This window comes from Nannobrachium achirus, assembly GCF_963921795.1.
Source record: "Nannobrachium achirus genome assembly, chromosome: 24".
Classification (NCBI taxonomy): Eukaryota; Metazoa; Chordata; class Actinopteri; order Myctophiformes; family Myctophidae; genus Nannobrachium; species Nannobrachium achirus.
The window spans coordinates 27,206,109-27,233,631 of record NC_137831.1 but is presented as its reverse complement, the minus strand read 5'-3'; the positions used below and the strand labels follow the sequence as shown (position 1 = coordinate 27,233,631).

The following is a 27,523-nucleotide window of genomic DNA, read 5'->3' as shown; positions in this document are numbered from 1 at the left end:
GAAAGAACAAATGCAGAAAACCTACCATAGTGTAAGGGCTGATGCATACTCCACTTTTAGAGACGTATTTATTTTGGTTCCGCTCTGTCTAAACTACAATATGACGTCATTCAGATGTTTGGGGTCATTCGTTCGGCTGTTCGGTGCTGCCGAGATTTTGTGGCTTCCGGAACCGAACTATATTCGTCTCTAAAAGTGGAGTATGCATCGGCCCTAAGGGTGCACTCTTTATACAACTGTCCATAGTCAGTAATGGTCCAGTCAAAATACACATACATTGTTGATCAAAACATGTATTACTTTGGAGTTTTTAACAGTTTAACCCCTTAGACACTCTATACTTAATAAAACGGATCTGAGTTAGACTGTATCATCCCTTCAATAATTGTGGATCACTGGCTTTCAATACAGGCCTGAAAATCCATATTTCAGGAGACCACCTAAATGTCTGACTGTACCTCGTGCTGTTTACATTCCTGACTAATTATATAAAGTATACAATCAATCAAATAAGTATGAATGGGGCTCAATAAAGAACATGTGTAAATGTCTTTATTTCCAGGAGGCACTACGTTGCAGCATGCAGGACATCACATCCATACCTGCATTCGATGAACCACTGTCGTATCTGCTCCTGGAGGGTCTCGGTCATGTCGGGCCCGTCCACCACTCGGACAGACTCCTTGATGTCCACCAGGGCCCTCTGGTACTCCTCCTCGTTGCGCTCCTGGAGCAGCCTCCTGCCGGCGTCCCCCCGCTGGGCCTTCTGCTGGGCAGAGCTGGGCCCGTGCCGATCCTCAGCAGGAGCCTGGTGATGGAACCCACAGTGAAAAACCACTGGCTTGACCCATTTAGGCCTAGAATTATTGAATGCTTTAACCAGTGAAAAATAGCAGATATACAAGTAGTAGAAAAAAGTCGTGAAAATGTCTGCAAATCTTTGAATATATGTATTTTCAAAGCGAACGATTGTAACAAGAATTTGGTTTGTGGGTGGTCCCTAGATCTGAATATTTTGAGATGGGGGTCCGTGGCCAAATAAATATCATTTTGGGGGTCCTTGACATGAAAAGGTTTGAGAACCACTGACATAGAAGTCTCTCAAGAACAGACTAACTGAGCTCCAGTTGAAGTGAAAAGGACCTTTTCTTTGACGATGGCTGGCCAGATTGCTGACACAGAAACATAGGTTTTTCAAAATACCTTAGAAGGATTCAAAAGACACTTATAGAATCGGGTCAAAATTCTAATTTTCATGATTTTTCAAAAATAGCAGATCTACAAGCTTGCAGCGCGGCACTCGGTGCCGCGCTGTGAGCTTGTATATCTGCTGTTTTTCAATAGTTAAAGCATAAAATAATGATACACCATAATGTGTACCCATTCTAAATGGGTTAATTAAGAAGGAAAAAAAGCTTCTTCTTTTTTTGCTATGCACTCGAGCGTGAAGCCTGTGGGTCTAGGTTTTGTTTTTAGATACTTGTGATCTCCCCCCTTCAGCCCTTTTCAGTGAATCAGTCATTCTGCCAATAGAGCAGTGATTCTCAACCTTTTCACGCCGTGACCCCCAAAATAATAATATTTTAACTGAAGACCCCCCCACCCTGACGAGCACTAAGAGTTGAGGCATTACATTTTGTATAAAACAGTTCTATTGTGAAAATAGTAGATCTACATGCTCACCACTGTCACCAGCATGTAGATCGGCTATTTTCACAATTTCTGCCTCTAATATTTGACAATTTGGCCCATGTTTAATTTGTCATTTTAGAGGTATTAAAAAGTACTTAAATTGTCACTTTAGAAATGTTCTGATACCCTCTATACACTTAAACTTTATGCTGGTTTGTTTACTGTTGAGTGGGAAAACAATGTTGCACATTAAGTTAATCATCTGGGGACCACCCCAAATAATTTGGGGGTCTCGACCCACAGGTTGAGAACCACTGGAGTAGAGTACTGAACTGAAGTCCTGCCGCCACTCGTTCATCCCCACCTAATATTAAACATTATGGGAATTCAGTTCAATGTGGAACCACGGCGAAGCACTCGTCAAACCCTGATTTGGTGCCTGGAAGCACAGAGGGGAGAGGCGGGTGTCTGCGGTTGCCACAGCAACCACGGTGCATGTGCCTGATGTCGTGTGCCACAAAAACACACACGCGGATTGATTTCCTTTCGTTTCCGTTTTTGTTGCAGTGACAGAGATCACCCTCCCCGCCATGGCTTCCTCCAGTTCGTTGGAATGCCTGTGGCCAAGCCGGGGTGGCACCGGGGACGATTCAAAAACCCCTGGTCTCCACGGTGGTAGTGGGCAAGAACTTATCCTCTACGCCAGGGGTTCCCAAACCTTTTTGTCTCAGGGCACCCCATAAATATTTTTTTAATCCGAGGCACCCCTACATAATATTAATATTAATATTCACTCCCAGCACCTTATCTTTATAGCATATTGTCGTTGTCGGGTGGAAACCTTGTCCAAAACCGTTCGTTTTGTATTTATCATCTATAAAATGTACTAAACTAGTGAAAACAGCAGATCTACAAGCACACAACGCCTCGCATCACGAGGTGTTGTGTGCTTGTAGATCGGCTGTTTTCACTAGTTTTGTGTGACAGAGGTTTCTGCCTGACAGTGACGATATTTTAGTGATTATGTTGCGAGGAAAGCGAGATAATAGCCATTTTGGTTAGAACTGACTGAAAATAACTTTGTACTTCAAGTTTAAAATTATACTAAATATTTCTTCAAGAGTCCAAATAAATTCCAAATATTATCAAATGATCTCGCGGCACCCCTGGACTGCCGCCGCGGCACCCCACTCTCTCATTTGCTAAGATGTTATGGTCACAGCCTTGCAGGGAGCGACACGTTCAAGAGCCTAGATGTACTTTGTATATACAGCATGCTGTACCTTCATACCATGCCTTGGACTGAACCGATTTGAATGCAGGACATGAGGGATTGTAGGGATACAACAATGTGGCAATTGGGAAATTCTGCTAAAGATTCAAGTCGCATTGTAATCAGTGACTTGTCAGACTTACCATTCCGAGAAAAATCAGTTCTTCCAGACGCTCCCTCTTAGTTCTCCTCCGCTGACTGTAGCCCAGCCACACCTGCAGTACACATTCATGGGGTTACACACTTTACAAGTAGTATGTGTGTGTGTCTCATAGCAAAGTATTGTGCCGCAAGCTTGTAGATCTGCTTAGATCTGTTATTTTTGAAATATCTTGAAAATGTGTTTTCTTTGCTTCTGTGGGTCCCTGGAACAAAATCTTTTGAGATACGGGTCCATGGCCAAACACATATTTGTATTTTACATTTTCTAAATATGTTTTTCCAATATTTATGGGGAAAATGTATGGGCTTTCGATCTGTGGCACCACAACATGGCTGCAACTGCTATGCCTTATTGTGAGGTGCACGTTATTCTTGTGAGGTGCACTGCAACGTTCGGTCGGTGCATAGATAGATGTCATGCCATGCTTAAGCGCACAGCCGCACACGTTTACAAAAGAAAACGCACGCAAAAAGTCCTAGTTTCAACCCAAACGTTTCTGAAACAAACCACATTATATGTACTCATTATAGGCTACATACCAAAGTGAAAGCTTCCCTCTCACACTCAACCAAACCAGAACATAATGAACTACTGTGAATGGGCTCCATTCACATTCTCAGCAAAGTGCTAAAAGTCCAGACATGACGTCAAGCCTTCTCTATCACAACACAGTGCTACTGACGTGCTGTTGTGAATTTGGTCCCAGTCACTCTACAAGCTAAAGCACACCGGGATTACCAGCTCTTAAATCTCCTTGGCAGTCAAGCGATCAGATGAGTTACAGCTGGTCAAATCCTGGGTCTGGAAAGAAAATGTCATACTGAAACAACTTTAATTAAAAACGGGCAGCAGTGGTCAACACTTGTTCCTTGGAACCAGATTTCAAGGACCTTGAAGTAAATGCGTTGCAGGTCCACGAGCACGTAGAGTTTCCCTGTGGAAATCCAGGCCCCAAGAAGAGTTTTCATCTCACACAAAAGAATATTGAGTTAATGTTGAGTCAAAACTTTCAATCAGTACTCATAATAGAGGTTGACAACTTTGTTCAAACAGTCCTCAGATCTGCTAAATGTGCATTGTTAGTGCATGCCTACAACAGTATGTCCCTGAATACTTGCCCAAACATGTATGTGTCGTGTATAGTCACAAAGATAAGTCTAGCGCGCTTCAGCCAGTTGGGACAACTTAATTGAGAAGAATAAATACTCGGGCACTTCAGAAGAGACTAACCAAATAAAACACTGGAGCTGGTCTGCACATTTTGTTATCATTTTGCAGGGACTGATGTTGCTTGCGTCTTCCTCAGAGTCAAACAACTGTATGTATGTACAGTTATGTATGTATGTATGTATGTATGTATGTATGTATGTATGTATGTGTGTATGTATGTATGTATGTATGTATGTGTGTACAGTATGTATGTATGTATGTATGTATGTACTGTAGGTCTGTCCACAACGTCACGTTTGAGCAACACAGGCATCAATCCGTATTTATGCCATTGTGATGTCATGACTCTGCACTGGGAAGCCACGGCATTGTTAGACCCTGTCTTGTTATATTCCTCATTTGCGTGTGACACGTCACTGTACATTTGCACATATTCTGAAGTGTGAAATGTTTCCTCTGCGTGGTTACAACCGTTCTAAAGCAACCAACCTCCTATCAAGATATAAAAATAATACCAGGAGTAAATGCACCGAGCATGAATGGAGTTATTGTTCACGGCTCTGCTTCACCAGCACTAACCTCTATGCCACCCCTGACCCAAATTAATGAGTGTGGGTGGATTGTATCTGGATCTATGGCACTACTAATAATCTGTTGGTCTTGATATGGCGCTGACAGGTGATGAGTGGATTCTAACAGCGGGGGCCTCACATTACAGGGTCACCGTCGCGTCAATGCCTCTTTGTCATGAGATATGTTGTTTAAATTATCTGACGATGCTCATCATGAGATTAGATTTTAATTATTATACTAATCATGTGGTGTAAGAAGGTTGTTGGATATTCTGAACTGAAAGATTAATAATAATAATAGTCACATTACAACAAAACAAATAAAGGATTATCAATTATTTTTAATATTAATATTTTTGATGTGGTACTTGAATAAATTTAAAGGACAACTCCACCAGACTAAATAACATCTAGGCTCTAGTGATGTGTCGTTCTTGAGTGATTCGTTCATAAGAACAAATCTCAAGAATGAATCATGAACCATTCGTTTATTTCCTTCAACTGTTACGTTCACACTTTCGTTCATACCACCGTCCCCTCCCCCAATAGACCCCGGCACACAGGACGGGAGGTCGGGCTGTACGCACAACGTAATAAATACGCTCCCGCGATAGTGTTTTTCATGGGACGATCGCGTCATTTCAGTGACGGTGAACGTCACTGAAATGACCGGTTTTGCCCACCACTACTAGGCTCGTTTTCCTACTTATATTGATCCCAAATGACTGTCCATGGGGTCTATTAGGCAGAAATGCCCCTGTTGTCCAGTTTCCCCAGCAGAACCCAGCAGCCCTCACTGCATAGAGTGGAGCCCATGAGATAATCACTTTTATCATTATCAATCTTTTATTAGTTGTCATTGTACACACGTCCATGCCTTCGTTGTCCCACACGAGCCGCCACACTCAGATGCTAAACAGATGTTATGTGTTTTGCCAAGTCCTGGAAAAGACACGCTGTGATTGGCCAGTCACTTTGATTGGCAGTTGTGCCGAATGCTCACCCCAAAACATGATTTATGAGACTGTGGCAGCTCGTGTGGGACAACCATGGAATGAATGTGTTTGTAATGACAACTAGTAACACATTCATGAAATAAATACATTTACCTCAACAAATAGTGTAAAAGTGATAGGCTTATGGGCTCCACGCTATGCTATGAGGGCTGATGGCTTCTGCTGGGGAAACTGGACAACAGGGGCATTTCTGCCTAATAGACAGTCATTTGGGATCAATATACAGTAAGTAGGAAAATGAAGCTAGATTTTTTGTAATGCAGAGTTGTCTTTTCAGTTGTGTGTGTGAATTAACGCATAAAGACCTGAGGCCGATTCTACAAATGTCAAAAACGGACGTGGCTTTAATCTCATCGCAAAATATTGTGTTCCAGAGAACCCCCCAGAGGCAAAGATTTTTAGTTAAAAATGTTTGCTTTAAAAGATGTAATCTATGCATAAGATTTGCACAAAGTTTCAAGATTTTTTCAAAAATAGCAGCTGAGCTATACAGTACAAGCTCATTGCGTGTCACATCTGCGATTTTTGAATGGCAAAAGTATAAAACGACACAGGCGACATTTTTAACCCATTAACACTTGGTATGCCATTGTATTTGTAATTATTTGGATACAGAGTGCCGCCATTCACTGCGCTTTATTTTGAAGAGCCCCGGAAGCCATGATCGTGTCCATGTTGTGGAAATTCACTAAACCCGGATGTAGGCCCAATGTCGCTGTGAAAAAAAGCGTTTCTCAGCGATCAAAGCGTTTTTGGGTTTGGTCTAACGAGATAAAGATTCAGAGATAAAGTTGCATCATGGAATATGATGTTTTTTCGCTCACCAGCCGCTGCCACAGCATCTGTTTACCTCGTTACCATGGTAACCAGCTAACACATCCCTGGACGTGATAACGGGGCTGCGGCGTCGCGCCGCCGTAATTCTTACCACGTTCCTGGACGTTTTTTTGGCATCGGAAGTGTTAAAACCAGGAAAGCATCGGTCATATGCCAGGTGAAACCGCACATGTCCCTCCCTTACCTTCTGGATGCGTGTCGCAGCCTGGTCAGGGGTCATCGTGGTCGGGGGGCTTCGGCGGGCCGTGCCCGCCAGGGCCTCCCTCGCCGCCCGCTGAATCTCCCTCATGAACTTGGCCCTTAGGCGTCCCTGGCGCGCCCGCTCAGAAACCTGCAGGATCCGCACGGCCTCCTCGAGACACATGGTCTGCACGGACGAGATCTGGGGCCGGACAAAACACACACATTTTTGTTTCATAGAGAGAGCAGTGATGTAATGTAAAGTACATTTACTTAAGTACTGTACTTAAAAGGATATTCCACTCTCAAAAAAAACTTTTGGTCACTTTATCATATAATCAGGCTTTTGTGAACACCCTGAACAGATTTTAATTTACTTCATTCAATATTTGATATTTGATGTAAATGTTATCGGCCCCCCAGGCTCAGGGCCTCTCCACATACACACCCATTGTAACTTCAAACTTCATTTTAACCATAGATTCATTAAAAACAACCATTATTATTTTTTTCTGGGGACTCATAATACCCTCATAATACATGAGCAGGCCGTGTTTTCTCAATAACCTTTTTCATTTATTTTTAATAATTCTTTGTGAAAAAATGTTATCGAAAAATGAATCTAATGAATCTATCATGGTTAAAATGAAGTTTGAAGTTACAATGGGTGTGTGTGTGGAGAGGCCCTGAGCCTGGGGAGGCAGACCCATACAAGGCAGAGTTTTTTTGAAAGTGGAATATCCCTTTAAGTACAATTTTGAGGTATTTGTACTTTTTCAATTTCCAATACTTTTACTTCCACTACATCTCGGATCCAAATATTGTACTTTTACTCCACTACAATTATTTGAAAACTTTAGTTACTAGTTACTTTGGATTATTATTATCACAAAACATACATTAACCATTTCAACCCAATATACATTTTGACCATTTGAATATAGCTGATCTTTAAAATACGTAGCAGATCTACAAGCTCACAATGCATCTGCTACGTATTTTAAATGGCCGTTATACATTTGAAAACTTGAAATGGTACATTATGCATAATGAGTACTTTTACTGTTGGTGCTTTAAGTACTGTTCGATGCCAATACTTTTGTACGTTTACTCAAGTAAATTTTTAATTCTGTTACTTTTACTTGTATCAGAGTATTTCTACATTGCAGTATTGATACTTTTACGTAAGTAAAACGTGTGAGTACTTTTTCCACCAATGGAGAGAGAGAGAGAGAGAGAGAGAGAGAGAGAGAGAGAGAGTGGAGGAGAGAGAGAGAGAGAGAGAGAGAGAGAGAGAGAGAGAGGTGGGGAGAGAGAGAGAGAGAGAGAGAGAGAGAGAGAGAGAGAGAGAGAGAGAGAGGTGGAGAGAGAGAGAGAGAGAGAGAGAGAGAGAGAGAGAGAGAGAGAGAGAGAGAAAGAAAGAGTAATACAGAGAGAGAAAGACACTGATACAGGTCGTATTACTGTACATTATTTTGTACTATGCTGTGCTTCTTAAATATTACATTACCTTTTATTTTGTCCTATATTTGACCAGAGAAATAATAATTTTGTGATTTACGACAAGTGAGCCCTGGCCAAGAAGGCAGAATTTCATAAAGTACCCAGTAGCAGACAAAAACAACAAATAACACAGTATCAATGGCTATAACAGAACAGCAATGACAAGAACAGACGTGGATAATACATTTAGGTGTATGAAGGCCACCTATATGTGAACACTGAGCACAGTGCAGTCTAGAAACGTGTACATTCAAAGGCGCTTCAGTCTGGGTCTTAAAATCATCAGTTACAGTTGGTATGAAATGGTCAACTTTCGTGTCCCTTTGCAGATTACTCCAAGATGATAGACGCAGCAAACAGCTGAAGGCACTTTCACCAAACTCCGTCCGTGTGTTTGGAAAATGATATAACTAATAAAATCTGTGATCTCAGCTTGGGAGCGTAATGCCATTACACTTCATAGACGGACCGTGCAGAGCGTCTCAAATCTGTGACCGTAATGTCGTCATTATGCTTCAATCAGGGTTCCCACACATCTTTACCAATTAATTTCCAAAACCTTTCCAGAATATTCAACCCGATTTCCAGGACTATATAAAATAATTCAGCTCAATAACGAGTCGCTTACTCTATGTGCAATGCCCAAAGACAGGCAGTGTATGCCAGTGGTTCTCAACCTTTTCGGGCCGTGACCCCCGAAATAATCATATGTGAACTGGGGACCCCCCCACCCTGACGAGCACTAAGAGTAGAGGAATTTTGTATAACACGGTTTTATTGTGAAAATAGCCGATCTACATGCTCACAACGCCTCGCGTTGCGAGGCGTTGTGAGCATATAGCTCTGCTATTTTCACAATTTCTGCCTCTAATATTTGACAATTTGGCCAATGTTTAATTTGACATTTCAGAGGTATTAACAAAATCAATAATCAAAGACAATGCATAGCAATTTTTCCAGGACCTTCCAGGACCCTTGATCAATTCCAAAACTTTTCCAGTACTGGAAAAATATTTTTTCTAATTTCAAAATATTTCCAGGAATTACATGACCGTGGGAACCCTGTTCAATAGACAGGCATTTGGAGAGGGTCTAGTTTCTCACCGGCTCTCGTTCAATGAGACCTCCTTTGGCCAGAATGCGAGCAAGCATCTTCTCTCTGTCTCGCAGCACTTGCATGCGTTCTCTCGAGTACCACCGCGGGATGGGTATTTCAAGGTCACCCTGCAACAACAACATCATCAACAACGTCATCAGATAAGTGCATGAGAAGTTATTCATGTCACACTGTACAACAGCGGTTTCCAAACTTTTCAGATTGAGACCCAAAAGAGAAATTAGGACCCAAACTAGCTAAAACAGAAGATCTACAAGCTCACAACGTGTTGCTTCGCGCCACATTATGAGCTTGTAGATCTGCTCTTTTCACTACTTCTTAAACATTTGTGTTCTAATTTATGGAATTTCTTCGATTTTTCTTTTATTTCTTCATGAAATTGTTGAAAAAAAAAACATCTTCATTTTGTTTTGAATTAATGAAAAACGTTAGCTCTTTTTGAGAAGGTTTTTTGTTTAGAAATAATAATTAACAATAAAATGTAGGAAACAAAAAATAAAGGGACCCATAATAATGTGTCCGCGACGCAGACACAGTTTTTGGGAAACCGTGTTGTACAAGCTCCAAGGAGATTAATTAATCAATGATGGAAATAATCATTTGAAACTTTTAACCCATTGAAGCGGTAGGCCCTACCACTATGACACCTCCGACAATAGCCGATCTACAAGCTCGCAGCACGAGGCGTTGTGAGCTTGTAGATCTACTATTTTTGGCCAAAGTTTTCCGAATATGGACGCTAGTGGTTAATATAAAAAAGGAGAAAAAAAGTTCCTATCACACAATGATTTGGAGGACCCCCTGTAGTAACTCTGTGGACCCCCTATTGAAGACCCCTGGCCTAGAGTCTCTGCTGATTCATATTCTATCAGATCGCACAACTGCACATTAGGTTCATCCTAGGCTAGCCTTGCTGCTAGAGCCTCAAGTGTTTGGGTGCGACCAGTTATCTGGGTTAATGAACCTCTTAACCTGAATGGAATCTCTCAGGCAGTGCTTACTCCCAGGCGGTGTACTATCCCAATAAATATTTAGGTTAGAGAGTTAGGGACCATGCTGGTGGAGTTCTGCCTATGATACAAGCTGGGGTAAAAGAAATGTATTAAAAAAACAACCCTCTCTCTGGCAATAGCAGCCATGACGGATGCTTGCGATGTATGGCCAAGTCATTCCTGAGGAGGAGCCACTCAAATAACATGAAAATGCACATCACAGGAAATTAAGAAAAAGCGTATTGAAAGCAACAAGTAGGACCGCTCCGAGCCAAGAAACACTGCTATTGTGCCAATTTCAACTTGAAAACTCGCATGGTATCGCTTTAATTAAAGCAATGTCTAGATTTATTTTTTTCAGTTGTTTGACTCTACTCATAGGACAAACAGGACAGAGCATAGAGACAGGAAATTGCAGTGAGGGAGAAAGATATGCAACACAGGTCTCCAGCTGGAATGGAACCAGGAACGCTGCAATTATATTGTCGAGTGTAGTTATCTACCAATGCACCCTATGTTTACCTTAGCTGCTCAGTGTTACATTGTGAAAGTGAAGTGGTATATTACAATTACTATGTAAGATAATGAATGATTCCATAAAACAATCAACTAGGACTCAACTAAAGAGGTTCTTAGTCGACTAATTGTCATAGGAATTTGTTGTCTATTTCATTTAAATCAACAAATATTTAGTTTTTGCTGCATACAATTGTGCAGAGAGCAACCTTTTCAGGTTGGTCAGATTGGGAAATTCACAATGACTACTATTATACTATTATTATATCTAAAGATGACATGCATGTAAATAAAGCTAAAAACAGACTAATCAACTGACAAAGTCTTTGTTATCCAAGAGCAAAACATCTGATTAATAGATTAATCGACTATGAGAAAACAGTCCTATACGATCAACAAAATCTCATGAATTAAAGCAAAAATAAAATCTGACTGAAAAAACGTTGTTTGCCCTTGTTCTATTCTTTTTATCCCACAATTTTGTAACCCATTTTTTCACCCAGTGCTAATTGCCTATGTAATCCTGGGCTCTGCTCTCCCTCTGCCGCGCCTGGGGAGACAACGGACTGACCTCATGCTTCCTTCTAAGCATGAGGAGTCCAAGTTCCTTCTTTTCACCTGACAGTGGAGATTTCCCTGGTTTGGACGTAGCGCGTGGAAGGAACACGTTATTCCAACCAGTTCCTTTCCCCTCCATCAGGCGCCCCGGCTGGCCAGGGGGAGGCATTATTGAGACCAGGATTACGTGCATGTTTTTGTGAGGGTATCAACCCTAGGAGACACGGGGAGAACATGCAAACTCCACACAGAAAGGCCCTATCGCCAACCCCACCTAGGGTGTGGGCGCTGATGACGTGGAGGAGGAACACGCCGCCAGTGCCCACAGCGTCCCCCGGCGGGAATCGAACCCAGGACCTTCTAGCTGTGAGGCGAAGTGCTAACCACTGCGCCACCGTGCCCCCGACGTGCCCTTGTTCTATTCTAATGTACCATTTGTGAAACAGAGTGAAGGGAGCCCCCACACTAGTGCTGTTTCCTAAACAATAAACACTCAACAAACGAGCACAGGTCTCCACCAGGCCGTGCGTCCTGGTGGTGCTACTGTATAATAGGCCAATGTAAAAAGGGTGGCATATGTTCTTCACCTTAGATCTTTCATGGCAATCGGACGCTGCATGCATGATTTCAAGCATTGTGTTCCAAAAATGTGTTTTGCTAAAGTCTACCTGCTGGTGGCGCTATAACAGGACAATGTTAAAAAGGTAGCATTTGTTCCTTGACCTAGTGGGAATATGTGTGGCAAATGTCACGGTAATCGCAAGCTGCGTTGATGATTTGAGGCATTTTGTTCAAAAACGGAGCAATCCTGCAAACTTTGGAAGCTAATATTAGCCAATCAGGATGGAATATGAAATATCAGACGGATCGGACTTGATCACATGACTATAGAGATACTGTGTACCGATTTGCATGATTTTTGGATAAAGTCTCAAGGAGTAATATCCAAAAATATGTTTTACATAAGTCGGCCCAAAGGTGGCCTATAAAAGGCTGATGTGAAAAATGCAGGGCAAAGGTTTATCCTTAGCCTCTAGGGAGTGCGCTTACAAAGTTTGAAACTGATCGGTGGAGTTATAGGTAAAACCACAAATCGGGCTGTTATAGCGCCACCATGAGGCTGAGTAAAAAAAAATTAAGTGGCATTTCTTCCTCGGCCTAGTGGGAATGTGTGTGCGCGATTTCATGATAATTGCACTTTGCGTTTGTGATTTGAGGCATTTTGTTCAAAACGGCTCAATCCCACAAACTTTGGAAGCCAATCTTAGCCAATCAGGATGGAATATGCAAAATCGGACAGATCCGTGTCGATCACATGACTGTCGAGATATTGCCTACCGATTTGTAGGATTTTTGGACAAAATCTGTAAGAGTAGTGCACAGAAATGTGTTTAGCAAACATCGGCCACTAGTTGGCGCTAGAAAAGGCCCATTTGAAAAATTTAGGGCAGAGGTTCTAGATTAGCATCCAGGGAATGTGTGTGCTCACTTTGGCAGCGACCGGGCCAACGGCGACAGAGATTTGGCGCTCACAAACTGCGAGGACGCACGGACGCACAGACGCACGGACGGACGCACGCACGGACGGAGAGGAAAACATACTCTCCCCCATGCCTTCGGCTGGTGGAGACAATTATGTAACATTATGTGTATGAAGGCCATCTTTATGTTAACACTGAGCATACAGATGAATAAATCACAGCCTGAGGCTTTGGACAACCTAGGACAAATGTTACCTTACACTACTAGAATAAAAGTTGTACTGACTCTGACCTCTAAGTACTTTCCCAGAGAGGGTTGCTTGTGGCGTCTTGCTGTGGCACCCTTTCTTGCTTTTTTTAATTTCTTTTTATTCTTGATTTATTTGCACTGACTATGGACACTTTTTTGGCCCTGCACTACTGGGTTGTGTTGGTTGAACTATTGCTGTGTTGATATGGCGGTGAGATACTTGTTTTTTTCTTCTTTTTATTGTGCCTTGCTTTTTTGACTGTACACAACAGTACTCTTTTTCTTTTTCTTACTTCTTTGTAACTTGTAACCTTAAACTGCTGTGCTGCCTCTGGGCAACTGATTTCCCCCTGTGGGATAATAAAGGTATCTATCTATCTATCTTTAACCTTTTCTTTTATATGAGATATCCGAGACTAATAAGATGACATGGAAGATGTTTCTGAACAGAGATTGTAGATGGGCTACATACTTCTATAGGAGACATGCTGGCTTCTATGGAATCCAAATGACTGATATCAGTCATGGCGCGACTGAGAACTTTAACCCATGCAATCTAATTGATGATCTCACTGGGAGAAGCAGCACTCACCGGTGTCAGCTTGAGGTCTTGCAGGACGTCATCAAAGAAGTGGAACTCCGACAGTTCCAGCTCCACCATCTCATTCTTCAACTCCAGCAGCCTGCCCATCACCCCGTCCAGCACGCGCCTGACCACGCGTCTCTTCTGCGGGTGGACCACCTGGTTGTAGACGGCCTCCAGGCTGCGGAATATCTGCAGGTACTTGACGTAGAAGGTGGCGAGGCTCTGGAAGACCTGCACACGGTCCCTCTGCGGCCGCGGCGGCGGGGTCGTGGCGGGGAACTCGTCCACCAGAAGGTCCTCCAGCGCCCCCTGGGCAGCGGCCCACATCCTGGTGTAGGAGCTAAAGGCAAAGGAGGGCATATGAGATACAGGCCTAAATCAAGAAGATCACAGGTTACACATCAGGTGAGTGTAATAATCAGCTACTAGAGTTGTGCAGATACCAGTATCGGAAAAGCGGACTCTATTGCCTAAGATGCTGGTATCGGCGAGTATGCCAGTCTATGTCGATCTGATACCGTACCAATTTATCACGTGATATGTCATGCTGTAATCAATTATTTAGTACTAGAAGCTCGGCCGCCCGAGCGTCTAGTCGGCAACCTGGCTAACTCGGGAACAATGTAAATAGGGAATGAATGCTCCGCCCTTTAATGCAAACCCCATTATACCATCTGTTTGCGTGTGTCCATTTATGCCCATATATGGAGGTATCTGTCTGTCTACGTCCATTTTATGCCCATATATATGGAGATCTCTGTAGGACCCGTTTTAACCATCTGTTTGCCTTTGTCCATTTATGCCCATATAAGCCCATCGGGCGGCCGAGCGTCTAGTCGGCAACCTGGCTAACTCGGGAACAATGTAAATAGGGAATGAATGCTCCGCCCTTTAATGCAAACCCCATTATACCTGTTGTCATAGGAACCGTTTTGACCATTTGTTTGCGTGTGTCCATTTATGCCCATATAAGGAGTTATCTGTCTGTCTGCGTCCATTTTATGCCCATATATGGAGATCTCTGTAGGACTCGTATTGACCATCTGTTTTCCTGTGTCCATTTATGCTCAAATATGGAGATATCTGTATCTGTCTGTCTGCATCCATTTTATGCCCATATGTGGAGATCTCTGTATCTGTTTGTCTGTGTCCCTTTATGCCCATTATGGAGATCTCTGTATCTGTCTGTGCCTCCGACTGTGTTGCAGACACAGTGCCGGTTCCCCATTTAATGCAAACCCCATATACCTGTTGTCATAGGACCCATTATGACCATCTGTTTGCCTTTGTCCACTTATGCCCATATATGGACATCTCGCATGATCGCATCCCATTTTATGCCCATATATGGAGATCTCTGTGAATGCCCTACCCTTTAATGCAAACCCCATTATACCTGTTGTCATAAGAGCCGTTTTGACTATATGTTTGCCTGTGTCCATTTATGCCCATATGAACATCAGAACACGTCATACTGATGACATTCAATACGTAACCATGGCATTTTTTGTTGACTCATGTGGCGTACGTGATGTCAGAGCCTTTTGTGAAGTGATGTCACAATGAGTCAGCGCTTGCGCCGATTTCCTCCGGAACAGCCTGATGTCAACAATCAGCCCCACATAAGGAGATTCCGAACGTTTCGTGCTGGTTCGGGAAAACCGGAAGGCCCGGCACTGCACTCCGCGCCGCGGTGGGGAACGCGCGTGCCGAATCTGAAGCCGGTGGGACAAACGGTTCTCGAGATACGCGGATTACAGACAGACAGACAGACACGCAGAGACTTCTCGCATTTATAGATAGATTTGTAATGCCTCTGTTGGCGTTGCACTACTGTTCTCTACTCTTACTGTACAATCTATTATTATTTTACTAACTTGTAGCTGCACACAATTATTAATGGAATTTGTAATTATTCCGAGATCAGTGCTTTTTTATTTTTTATTTCAGGTACCCCAAAAACTCTGAGAGTGTACAAATTGAGGCAAAGGACCCTGGGTTGTGGGTTAAATGAACACTGAAGATTTTACAGTGTAGATAAGTTCAGTGAATCTCAACCTTTTCTATTTCATTTTTACATTTATCTACAATGTGAAGCCCCTCAGTGCTAAATTAACTCTGAGTGTACAAAAGGGTGGCCCATCTGGATCCTATGTTGCAAAACCAGCAGCTCCCCCCCCTTAAGACATGTTAACACATCTGAAATTATTTGTTCATTGCATAGATAGATAGATAGATCGATAGATAGATACAGTAGATAGATAGCTACCTTTATTATCCCACGGGGGAAAATCAGTTGCCCAGAGGCAGCACAGCAGTTTAAGGTGACAATTTACAAAGAAGTAAGAAAAAGAGTACTGTTGTGTTGTGTACAGTCAAAAAAAGCAAGGCACAATACAAAGAAGAATATAAACATAAAGTGGCAAAAAGCTGTCACAATAAAAGAAGAATATATGCATAAAGTGTCCAAGAAACATTCAGCCCTCATAAGTGTCACATCACACACAAAAAGCTATACTCAAAGCACAACTTAACAAAGCAGTGCCAAACAAAAGTGTACATAACAGTCAATGCTAGTCAGTGCAACACAAGTATCTCACCGCCATATCAACACAGCAATAGTACTCAATTCAACCAACACAACCCAATAGTGCAGGGCCAAAAATAAGTGTCCATATTCAGTGCAAATAAATCAAGAATAAAAGAGCAAGAAATGGTGCCACAGCAAGACGCCACAAGCAACCCTCTCTGGAAAAGTACTTAGAGGTCAGAGTCGGTATAACTTTTGTTCCAGTTGAGTAAGGTATCTCGAGAACCGTATCAGATATAGATATCTCCATATACTGTATGGGCATAAATGGACACAGGCAAACAGATGGTCAAAACGGGTCCTAACAACAGGTATAGATAAAATGGACGCAGATAGACAGATACCTCCATATATGGGCATAAAATGGACGCAGAATCACAAAGATCTCCATATACGGGCATAAAAGGGACACAGACAGACAGAAACAGAGATCTCCATATATGGGCATAAATGGACGCAGATAGACAGATATCTCCATATATGGGCATTCTGACATCAAAAAATCTCTGTGAGTGTGTATGTATGTATGTAATCCGCGTATTTCAAGAAACGTTCGTACCATCTGCTTCAAATTCAGCACGCGTGTTCCCCACCGCAGCAGGTAGTGACGGATACAGATATCTCCATATACATTTTTCATGCCCATATATGGGCATAACTGGACACAGGCAAACAGATGGTCAGAACGGGTCCTATGACAACAGGTATAATGGGGTTTGCATTACACAGACTTCGGCACGCGCGTTACCCGCCGCAGCAGGGAGTGCAGTGCCCAGCCTCGACCCGACCCGGTACGCGGTTTTCCGGAAGCGGCGCGAAAGGTTCGGAATCTCCGTTTGCAGAGCTCATTAGTGTTTTCCGGAACCGGCACTGTGTCTGCAGAGATCTCCATATATGGGCATAAAATGGACGCAGAGAGACAGATACAGATATCTCCATATATGGGCATAAATGGACACAGGCAAACAGATGGTCAAAACAGGTCCTATGACAACAGGTATAATGGGGTTTGCATTAAAGGGCGGAGCATTCATTCCCTTGGGGGGGAAGCTCGGACTCTAGTAACTATTAAATGACGAAATGTCTGTCCGTCCGTCACCCTCAGCCAATCAGGGACCAGCATTCTTGGTGACGTCACTATCAACAAGTGCGCCCTGATATAAATTACAAGGTGCGGAGTCACTGATGGATGAATTGCTGTCTCTGTCTGTGTAAATCGGTGTTGTTAAGAATGATGTCACCGGTTTGTGACATCAGACCAGATCTCTGGTCAGCCTGAATAAGAATGTGACGCAGTTTTTAAATGTCCACACTAGTCTGAGAACGACAAAGAGAGGGCCTTTCTGGATGTATGGCGACATAGAAAACTAGAGAGGGAGAAAGAGTGAGGGAGATAGAGATTGACAGTATATAATCAAAACCAAATATTTCCAGCCCACAAGAGACAAAGAAACGCAGAAACGCCTTCCAATTCACAATCAAAATAGCAGAAGCTGTGACCATGAACCAATCTTCCAAGACGCAGCTCTCCTGTTCTCCTGAGTTTCCACGCGCCTTCACTTCTCAGGCCCTCCTCCATGAAGACATGAAGAGGAGCCCCAACAACCTCTACTGTCAAATGATGAGGAATGGACAGCTCCCCTCATCTTCATCCCAGAAAATCACCAGGTGTTTAACCAGCCAGAAACAAGGAGACTCAGACCAACCAAGATTTTGCGAGGACTTCGACTCAGCCAGGAGAAGTAAAGACAAGTTTGATGACTCACACATGAAAGGAAACCTCATGTGTGATAAGGGCTTCGTTGAGGTATCGACTTTGAACAAACACCAGCGTGTCCACACCGAAGGAAAACCTTTCCAGTGTAAACAGTGTGATAAGAGTTTCAGGGAGTTAGGTATCCTGAAGAGGCACTGCCGTGTCCACAGTGGAGAAAAACCCTTCCACTGTAAACTATGTGACAAGAGTTTCAGTGAGTCAGGTACCCTGAAGACACACCAGCGTGTCCACACAGGAGAAAAACCCCTTGTGTGTAAACAGTGTGACAAGGGTTTCAGTAAGTTAGACAACCTGAAAGCGCACCAGCGTGTCCACACTGGAGAAAAGCCCTTTGTGTGTAAACATTGTGAGAAGAGTTTTAGTCAGTTAGGTACCCTGAAGACACACCAGCGGATGCACATGGGAGAAAAACCCTTTGTGTGTAAACAGTGTGACAAGGGTTTCAGTCAGCTAGGCAACCTGAAGATACACCAGCGTGTCCACACTGGAGAAAAACCCTATGTGTGTAAACAGTGTGACAAGAGTTTTAGTCAGTTATGTCACCTGAAGAGGCACCAGCGTGTCCACACCGAAGAAAAACCTTTCCAGTGTAAACAGTGTGATAAGAGTTTCAGTGAGTTAGGTACCCTGAAGAGGCACTGGCGTGTCCACAGTGGAGAAAAACCCTTCCACTGTAAACAATGTGACAAGAGTTTCAGTCAGCTAGGCAACCTGAAGACACACCAGCGTCTCCACAATGGAGAAAAACCCTTTGTGTGTAAACAGTGTGACAAGAGTTTCAGTCAGTTGTGTCACTTGAAGACACACCAGCGTGTCCACACGGGAGGAAAAACCCTTTGTGTGTAAACAGTGTGACAAGGTTTTTAGTTAGTTAGGTACCCTGAGGAGACACTGGTGTGTCCACATGGGAGACCCCTTTGTTTGTAAACAGTGTGACAAGGGTTTCAGTGAGTTAGGTACCCTGAAGACACACCAGCATACCCCACACTGGGGAAAACCCCTTTGTGTGTAAACAGTGTGACGAGAGTTTCAGTGTGTTAAATAACACTCTATCGTAACTAGTTTTATGTTAACCTTTTTCTGATCTCTGATTGGACAATATACTGTATTGTCCAATTAGACAGGGGTGACATCACAATATGTAATACCAGTAAGACTCCCTAATCGGGAGATAAGCGACCGTCAGGTGACATGTATACACAAAGAGGGCTGTAAGTGCCATTGGTTCCTGGGTGTAGGGGGACGTGTAGACATAGTGTGTACCGATTTGTGTGATTTTAGGGCAAAATCTGTAGGAGCAATGTCCAAAAATGTGTTTTGCAAGAATCGGCCTCATGGTGGCGCTAGAAGAGGGACATGTGAGAAATGAGGGGTGGGGTCTCCGCGTTGCCTTGGCGGACGAATAGGTACCGGCCCCGGCTCTCCCGAGTTTGGTCATTAAGGTCCACAGAATGAGAGGCCTGCTCTGCTGGAAACATCGCGAAAAAAGTTATGGCCATTTGTATATTCACTGTCTGTCCCATTGACTCCACTACACAGGAATGGAAATATATTATAAAAATGAAAATATCTGCTTTAAGTAGCATGTGAGGGGTCAAACTGGAGGTTTTTCATGATTCTGAATCCATTACAAGCATTTGTTTTACACAAAAAACATTCCTTGGGCTAGAAAAAGGACCAACAAAAGTGTTGCACAGGGTTAGAACGCCGTTCACGGGCGTCAGACTGAAAGCGTTCGACAATATCGTTCATCAAGCGAAAACAAAGAACGTTCAGTTCACGTTCGCCCAAAATATGAACGTGTTCATGAACGATCGTTCATTGAACGCGTTCGGGTACAACACTGGGGACAGAGTGAATATACAAATGGCCATAGCTTTTTTTCGCGATGTTTCCAGCAGAGCAGGCCTCTCATTCTGTGGACCTTAATGACCAATGAACTAATAGATAAAACAGAAATAAAAAGTGCGGCAGAACATCACAGGTTCAATCCTATTCCTTGAGCTTTTGGGCATGTGGATCCCCGATTACTACTACCATCGTGCCCTGTGATGACAGCCGAGTCATTCCCACACTGCAGTATGACTTCGTGCCTGTTGCTGAGCTAGAGAACAGGGACCCGAATGCCATTATCGATATGATTGTAGTGTGCAGGAGTGCTGAGATCACGACTAGTGGTCTGAGACACAGATTCACTTTGCCAGCAAAGTGAACCTGTGTTTTGTAAACTTTATGAGTGATGTTATCCTTATCCGGGTTGTAAGGCCAGATATCTTGGACAATACTACTCCTCGCTCGCAACCACACTCGCAATTTCCCAGAATTGCATCTTTCGGGTTACAAGGTCAAGACTGACTTCCACTGGTACTTCTTACTATCTGTTTTACGTTAACTATCTGCTTGGCCTGTTCTGTGCCTCGTTAATGTCCACTGCAGAGATCCGATTTTGCCATCGCTTCTAATCTGCTATTTTTGGCTAAAGTTCTCCGAATATGGACGCTAGGGTACAAGTGGTTAATATAAGAAAGGGGGGGGGGGGGGTCACACAAAGATTTGGAGGACCCCCTGTAGTAACTCTCGGGTCCCCCTAGGGGTCCCAGACCCCCTGTTGAAGAACCCTGCTATAGAAAATGGTCAAATATTACCAATACAAAGGTGACAATGTGTGAAAATAGCTGATCTACGTGCTCACAACACCTCACATTGCGAGCTTGTAGATCTACTATTTTCACAAATACTGTGGAACCAAGTCAAACTATATGTTACACCTCAACTCCTACAATGCCAAGTTAACATGAGATTATTTCGGTGGGTCGCAGCCTGAAAAGGTCAAGAACCGATGACCTAGATGACCATTTTTACTGAAATACCAAACTCGTAAGGTGAAGCAGCCTTAAAGGAGTAGTTCAACCCCTAAAATGACTTTTTTTCTATTGATTACTCATGCCATGGAGAGTAGATTTCAATAATATTTTTTGTTTTTTGTCTCCTTCCTAAGACAGAAATTTGATTAGAGTAAATTTACCCCCATTGATTCCGGATGGGGGTACATTTATTGTTATCACATTTTTGTCTTAGGAATGCGACAAAAAACTCAAAATATTATTGAACTCTAGTCTCCATGGCGTGACTAATCAATAGAAAAAAAGTCATTTTGGGGGTGAACTACTGCTTTAATGCCTTCTCTGTGCACCTTGCACGGGGCTGTCAACAGCCTCTGGCAGGTGGTGTGTGAGTCCAAACCTTCAAACAGACTAAACGCCACCTGACTTAGACACCTGCAAAGGGCAAGGACCACCCATCATCACCTGTGTCAACATCTCTGGTTTCACTAAGTAAACCCAGTGAGCAAACGTTGGTATGCTATCTGTTAATCCGTCTTCAATGAACTGGAAGGAAATGAATGGTGACTTATATACTACCGTCCTAGAATATAGACTTATGTCTATTCTACTAGGGAAGATATACAGGAACATTTTAAAAACTCAAACAAATATCACCCTCCCTGCATCGGCTTCCCTCCCCCGAACACAGTGTTCATCTAATGCTCCACAAAGCCTGATGAATTGCTGTGGATTCCAACTCCCCGACTCCAACACTCAACCTGTCTTCTTATAATTTCTCCTCACTAATTCTCATAATATAGCCTAATTTACTCTTGTGTCTCATAGGACACTTCAGAAACCCACCAACCAGTGTCATCATCATAGGCTTCAAGAACAATGGTCTTCATTATATGCTAACTTTCCAGGAACTGTTTCTTGCTTGGATTCGCCATCAGTGATGTCACTGGTAGGCGGGTTTCTGAACTGTCCACAGCCCTCCTCTGAGACACAGAGTGAGTAGACAGAAATGGCAACATATTATAATGAGAATAAGTGAGTACCAATTACATGAAGATAGGTTGGAAATGGCTTAAGTCGTCCTTTAATGATTTAGTATCAGTCAGAGGTCACTTTACAATTAGAAACTATGTTTAGGATTGGAAACAAACACTTCAAGTAAGATTAGCTTGTTTCTGTTTCTCTCCTCGGTAGATTTCACCCATTTTAACTATCATCCCCCACTATCATCTCTCCTTTTTTATATTAAATCATTTATTCTACTTAATGTTTTACTTTCTCACTTCTTTCACACGCAACGCATATGCACACATCATTATGGAAATAGGCTTTACCGTTCGACAATGACTATGAGACTGATCCTGTGCAAACATGCTTTTCAATTAGCCATTTACATTGACCTCACATTTTGTTTATTGCCTACCGGGGTAACTCGTTCACGGGGGAGGGTGGGCAGTTTGAATGGGGTGGCGGTGGTGGGTGATAGTGGGTGGGGAAGGGGGAGGAGTAGGGGGAGGCTGAGGGGGCAGTTTGGGCCTATACGACATTTACAATCAAAAAGAGAGGAGGAGGAGGAGGGAGAGACATGGTGTGTGGGATTTAACCAGAAACCTCAACTGGTGCTCGGCAACAAAGCCTCCATGTCAAAGAATCCCATTGGGGGGGAGCCACTCTACTGGAACCCCGAAGACATGCAGGGTCAACAAATCACACAGGGCTTTTTACCTGACAGGAAATGAAGAGCTTTGTTTTCAAATGGAACCATCTTCCTTTTACTCACGAAAATGTACTCTTAGGGCCGATGCGTACTCCACTCTTAGAGCCAAATTGATTTCGGTTCGGTTCGGGGAGTCACAACATCTCGGCAGGACCGAACAGCCGAATTAATGATGGTACCCGCCCCTCCAAACCTCTGAATGGTGCCATATTAACCTCTAAAAGTGGAGTATGCATTGGCCCTTTGTTTTCTTACAAGGCGATCTACAGATACAGCTTTACATTTCTTGGGTATTTAAATCATAAAAAGTGCTCTTCAAATTGGGAAAAGAACACGGTCAGTCCTATAAGACTACGACTGACCGAGCGTTCCGAGGTCCTCGGAATCTGACTGTGGGCGAATAGGTATTGTTGCCGACCACTCCGATTACCATCCTGGGTCCGCGAAAATAGACGATTAACAAGCTCAGCGTGCCTCTTGCAGACAGGCTATTTCAGGTAGAGATATGTAGTGTAGCGGGGAAAAGGCCTAGTATAGACCCTGTGGGGGACTGTGGGTCAATGAAGTATAGGGTTTAAGTGTTAACAGTCTGAGGAATCGCGTTGTGAGAAAGTCCAGAAATAGTCGTACATTCATAAACAGGGCGGGAAATTAACACGTCAACAGCCAAACTGATACATTTTTGATGCGTCCGGTAAGCCTCTCTAACTAGCCTGTCATTTTGGACTCAGCCATCATACAAGGAGCCAGCCATCATTCTAAGGTCTCATTCTTTTTTTAAGAAAGCCCATTAGGCTTGTAAAGTAGTGCAAATGGATAACTTTTGGCATCCGTCAACCACTGCGGCCAGCAGATAAATGACACTGCAGTGTTAGAGTTGAAATATGAGTATTCACCACGTGCAATAAGTGTACAACCATTTGTCCAAGTAACATAACACTGCTGCAAATAGCATTAAATATGATCACTCATTAAGTTGCCTTTAGAGAGACATCATCTCTTTGCAGCAATGTCACCAAAACAAACAAATGTATTGTACAGTACATGCCTGTACATCACATGTGAGGAAGGAAACCAAACATGTCCCCTGGCCATACCGGATGATGATTAATGAATTTTATCAGCTACCATTATTTTCAAAACCAAATAGGAAAGGACGGCAGAATGATCTGGCTACCTGTAGTTAGAGGCTTATCAATCACAGTCGGCATTTGGCTATTACTATCCAGTGCTGTTTATGAATACAGCATAATGACTATTTCTGGAATACCTTTTTCATTAAAAACGTGCCACTCTCGAGGCTGACAATCACCTTGGCAAGCAGGTATTGTGAATGCACTGTATATCAGTTTGTCTGTGTGACAATGAATACCGCTAACCAATCAGTGCCACTGCACAACCAGGGTGGAAAAGCCTGGGTACCGAGCAGGCCTGGAATTCCATCATTTTGGTGTTGTCAATGTTTTGAGGGCACAAAGGCCAAATGCCAAGGCAGGAATGTCATCAAATAAAACAGGATTTTGAAAGAATTTGTTGAATTTAAGGGTTAGGCATGATAACCTAATCTGCAGTTAAATAGATAAAGCACCAATCAAAGTCACCTGATTTTTAAAATGGGGACTCAGGGGAGTTAAGATTTCAGAATCTCAACAAAAGAACCTGGTGTCAAGAAATAGACACCGGTGTCTACTGTCTACATATTGACAAGAAAGAGACAGAGGAGAAAGTGGTGCAGTCAGCTGGGGCATTAAGGCCACTGTGGCCTCAGGTTATGCCAATGGTTCGAGGGGCACAAGGCCAAACTGAGGGGCAACGGCGGCCATGGCCGTTGTTCCAATACCGATACCAGGATCAAAAAAGCTGCCGATACTGCTGGTATCGGTATCTCGGCGAGTACATGCCAGTCTCTGCCGATTCGACACCACAGTATTTGCCACATGATGTATGTAATTTACAGAAATCAATTATTTTGCATCTCGAATTATGTTAACTTGCACTACTGTTTCACACGCTGTTCTATTTACATTTTCTAACTTGTAGCTAGCTGCACGTATTAATGGAATTTGAATTAATTCCTAGATCCGTGTGTCACACTCACACTTTTTAAATTTCAAGGACCCCCATAACCCCCCCACACACACACACACACACACACACACACAAACGCGTGCACACACACACAGTAACTGTACAGTATTATGTAATTTTTCAAATTGCGAGTATCTTATTTGATAACAAATCTGTGTTTTTCTCTTGGGGCTAAATGGCATTCAATGAGCCCAAAAGGCATTCATTCCCCCAGTTTGTTGCTATGGTAACAACAACAACAACGCAGTACATGTGGACACAATCTCCTCCTCTCTCTTGTTCTTTCAATCAGTGGATTGTGGACAATTTGAGGATTAGCAGGGGATTATACAACTATTAGTTTATCTTGTTTGACTGTGGGCATATATTTAGCAATAACATGGTAAACTTCAAAACCTTTAAAAAAAAAGAGAAAACAAAAAACAATATAGACCCATATCAACCAAAGAAGCTAGACACAGATTATGTATGAATCTAGGCAGTATTCCAAAAGACTACACTCAACAGGGCTGTTATTTTAAGCCACTCTCAAAGTGGGGATCCAGGGACCCTATTATTACACCTAAGGGTTCCTCTGGGGATTCCAAATACATCCATACAGGTCTGTAACTCTGAGTGCGCACACATACATACGGGTCCATTTGGTTCCATTTGTGCACTCTTGGGCTCCTTAATTTTGTTTGCATTTTAAAGTGTAAAGAGCACCTCTGCCTTAAAAGAGAAACACTGATACATCTAGAAAGCAATTCTGGGAAATTGCAAGTGTGGTCGCACTGACGTGACTCGCAAGGAATCCACTGGGAAATTAATTCCGTCTTATATATTTATATATTGTGATAGTGAAGCATGACCAATCCTGTCTGATTGGACATTATATTGTCCAAGACACCCCAGCCTTACAACAACACGGATAACATCAGTCAAAGGGTTAACAAAACACAGGTTCAGTTTGCTGGTAAAATAGCCTAATAATAATAATAATAATCTCAGACCTAGAACAATAGTGTGTTGCCTATAGCAACCACACTAATTAAGAGATACTGCATATTATTATGTGCATATAAAGTAGCAATCAATGATTACCTGTGCGACATCTCTGCAGACAATTCCAACAGGCTGTGCCCTCCAGACAGCAGCGCAATGTGTCAACTTGTCTCCCTTGAGGCAGTCAGATGATTACACTCACGTAGACCTACTACTGTATGTAAGTGAGTCGTGCATTGCTCACACGGCAGCGTTAACTCCACGGCATGCTGATGTCTGTGATAACGCAAACACTATCAAAAGTTGCAGATCGCCTTGATATCTGATATAAAATACACTGTCTATATGTCAGCTTTACTTAAAGCATATAACGTGGAAATCGGGGGGTGTTTCCGCCGCCCTCCAGTGACATAAGAAATTATTTATTATGGTACTTAAAGGAAGCTCAACAAAGAAAAAAGTTAATTCCGCCCAAACAAACACAATGAAGTGTATTTGCTTTCCCTCGCCAGCGTCTAGCAACCCAACCGACCCTATACGCCACGCCTGCGCACTGTCTGTGCGTAAAAGCTAGCCTTGAAACATGACATTGGCATGTCAAGGAATAACTTCAAATTTGGTTTGTGCACGTTCACATTAACGCCCCCTACATCTACATAAACGTTCATATTTCTAAGATAAAGTGCGTAACTCATGGCAACAGGTGTTACAATTCTGTTCGGGCTCACAGAAGTACCCGTATCTTCCACATTGTTCAGAAAAGGGTATTTAAATCCGATAAGTGGCCATTTCTCCATTCTTCAACTGCGCGAACCTATCGGTTGGGAGGTGTATTGCACGCTGATACATTATTATAACTCTATGAGAAAACGACCACCGATCGGATTAAAACACTGTTTATTGAACAATGCGGAAGATACGGGTACTTCTACGGACCAGAACAGAATTTTAACATGTGTGGCCATGGGTTAAGCACTTTATGTTTGCAATCTGAACATTTATTTTGATGTACGGGCAGTAATTGAGGTACAATGCAGAAACCAGGTTAAAGTTGATCCATGACGGGCCGGCTACCGTCGTGTGATCAATCCATGGCTACGTAAAAGCCCGACGTTATACTTCCGTCGTACGACGGTGTCGCTCGCAGAAAATAGTCATAAAAAAGAGCTACAAGCCCACACAGTTGCAGTGCAGAGCAGAGTGTGCAGTTCAGTTTGAATCACAGTTTTAAGAACTCATGAGGCGGTTATTATATTGGAATAAACGAAATAATAAAACCCATCTAGAAACATAAATAACTATGCTATAATAATTGTTATTAAATATCCATTCCACTGCAGCTATGTGGACGTGGTCCTGTACAAAAGGTCCATTATGACTGCTATGCTATATGATAGCTACTTCATAAGGGTCTATTATGACTGCTATGTGATCCTTCATGCTCCATAGGCGAGCTATTCTTTAATATCTGAGTGGTGAAGTGAAGTTAGTTACACACAGCTGCCTAATAATGAATTAGACGTTTCCATTGTATAAACATAAGATTTCTAAAGGGTGCATTTTGTATTGGGGATAGATCTTTATCTCGATAGGCTCATAGCCTAGGCCTGCTTGTAAGCTGAGTCTTTAGTTCCCAAATGGAGCCATTATTGAACAGGAATATTATATTAGAGTTTTC

General features: G+C 42.8%; 1 protein-coding gene across 1 annotated transcript in view; it reads right to left on the bottom strand.

Moving 5' to 3' along the window:
• drc11 (dynein regulatory complex subunit 11) overlaps positions 1 to 14,206 on the bottom strand; it is a gene marked incomplete at both ends in the record, with an annotated part of 133,263 nt that extends 119,057 nt beyond the window's left edge. The window contains 5 exons of the mRNA XM_080720454.1: positions 603 to 808; positions 3,049 to 3,120; positions 6,848 to 7,045; positions 9,451 to 9,570; positions 13,853 to 14,206. Of these exons, the coding sequence (XP_080576580.1) occupies positions 603 to 808; positions 3,049 to 3,120; positions 6,848 to 7,045; positions 9,451 to 9,570; positions 13,853 to 14,206 (950 nt within the window). The remainder of the gene's footprint in view (positions 1 to 602; positions 809 to 3,048; positions 3,121 to 6,847; positions 7,046 to 9,450; positions 9,571 to 13,852) is intronic.
• Positions 14,207 to 27,523: the final 13,317 nt, after the last annotated feature.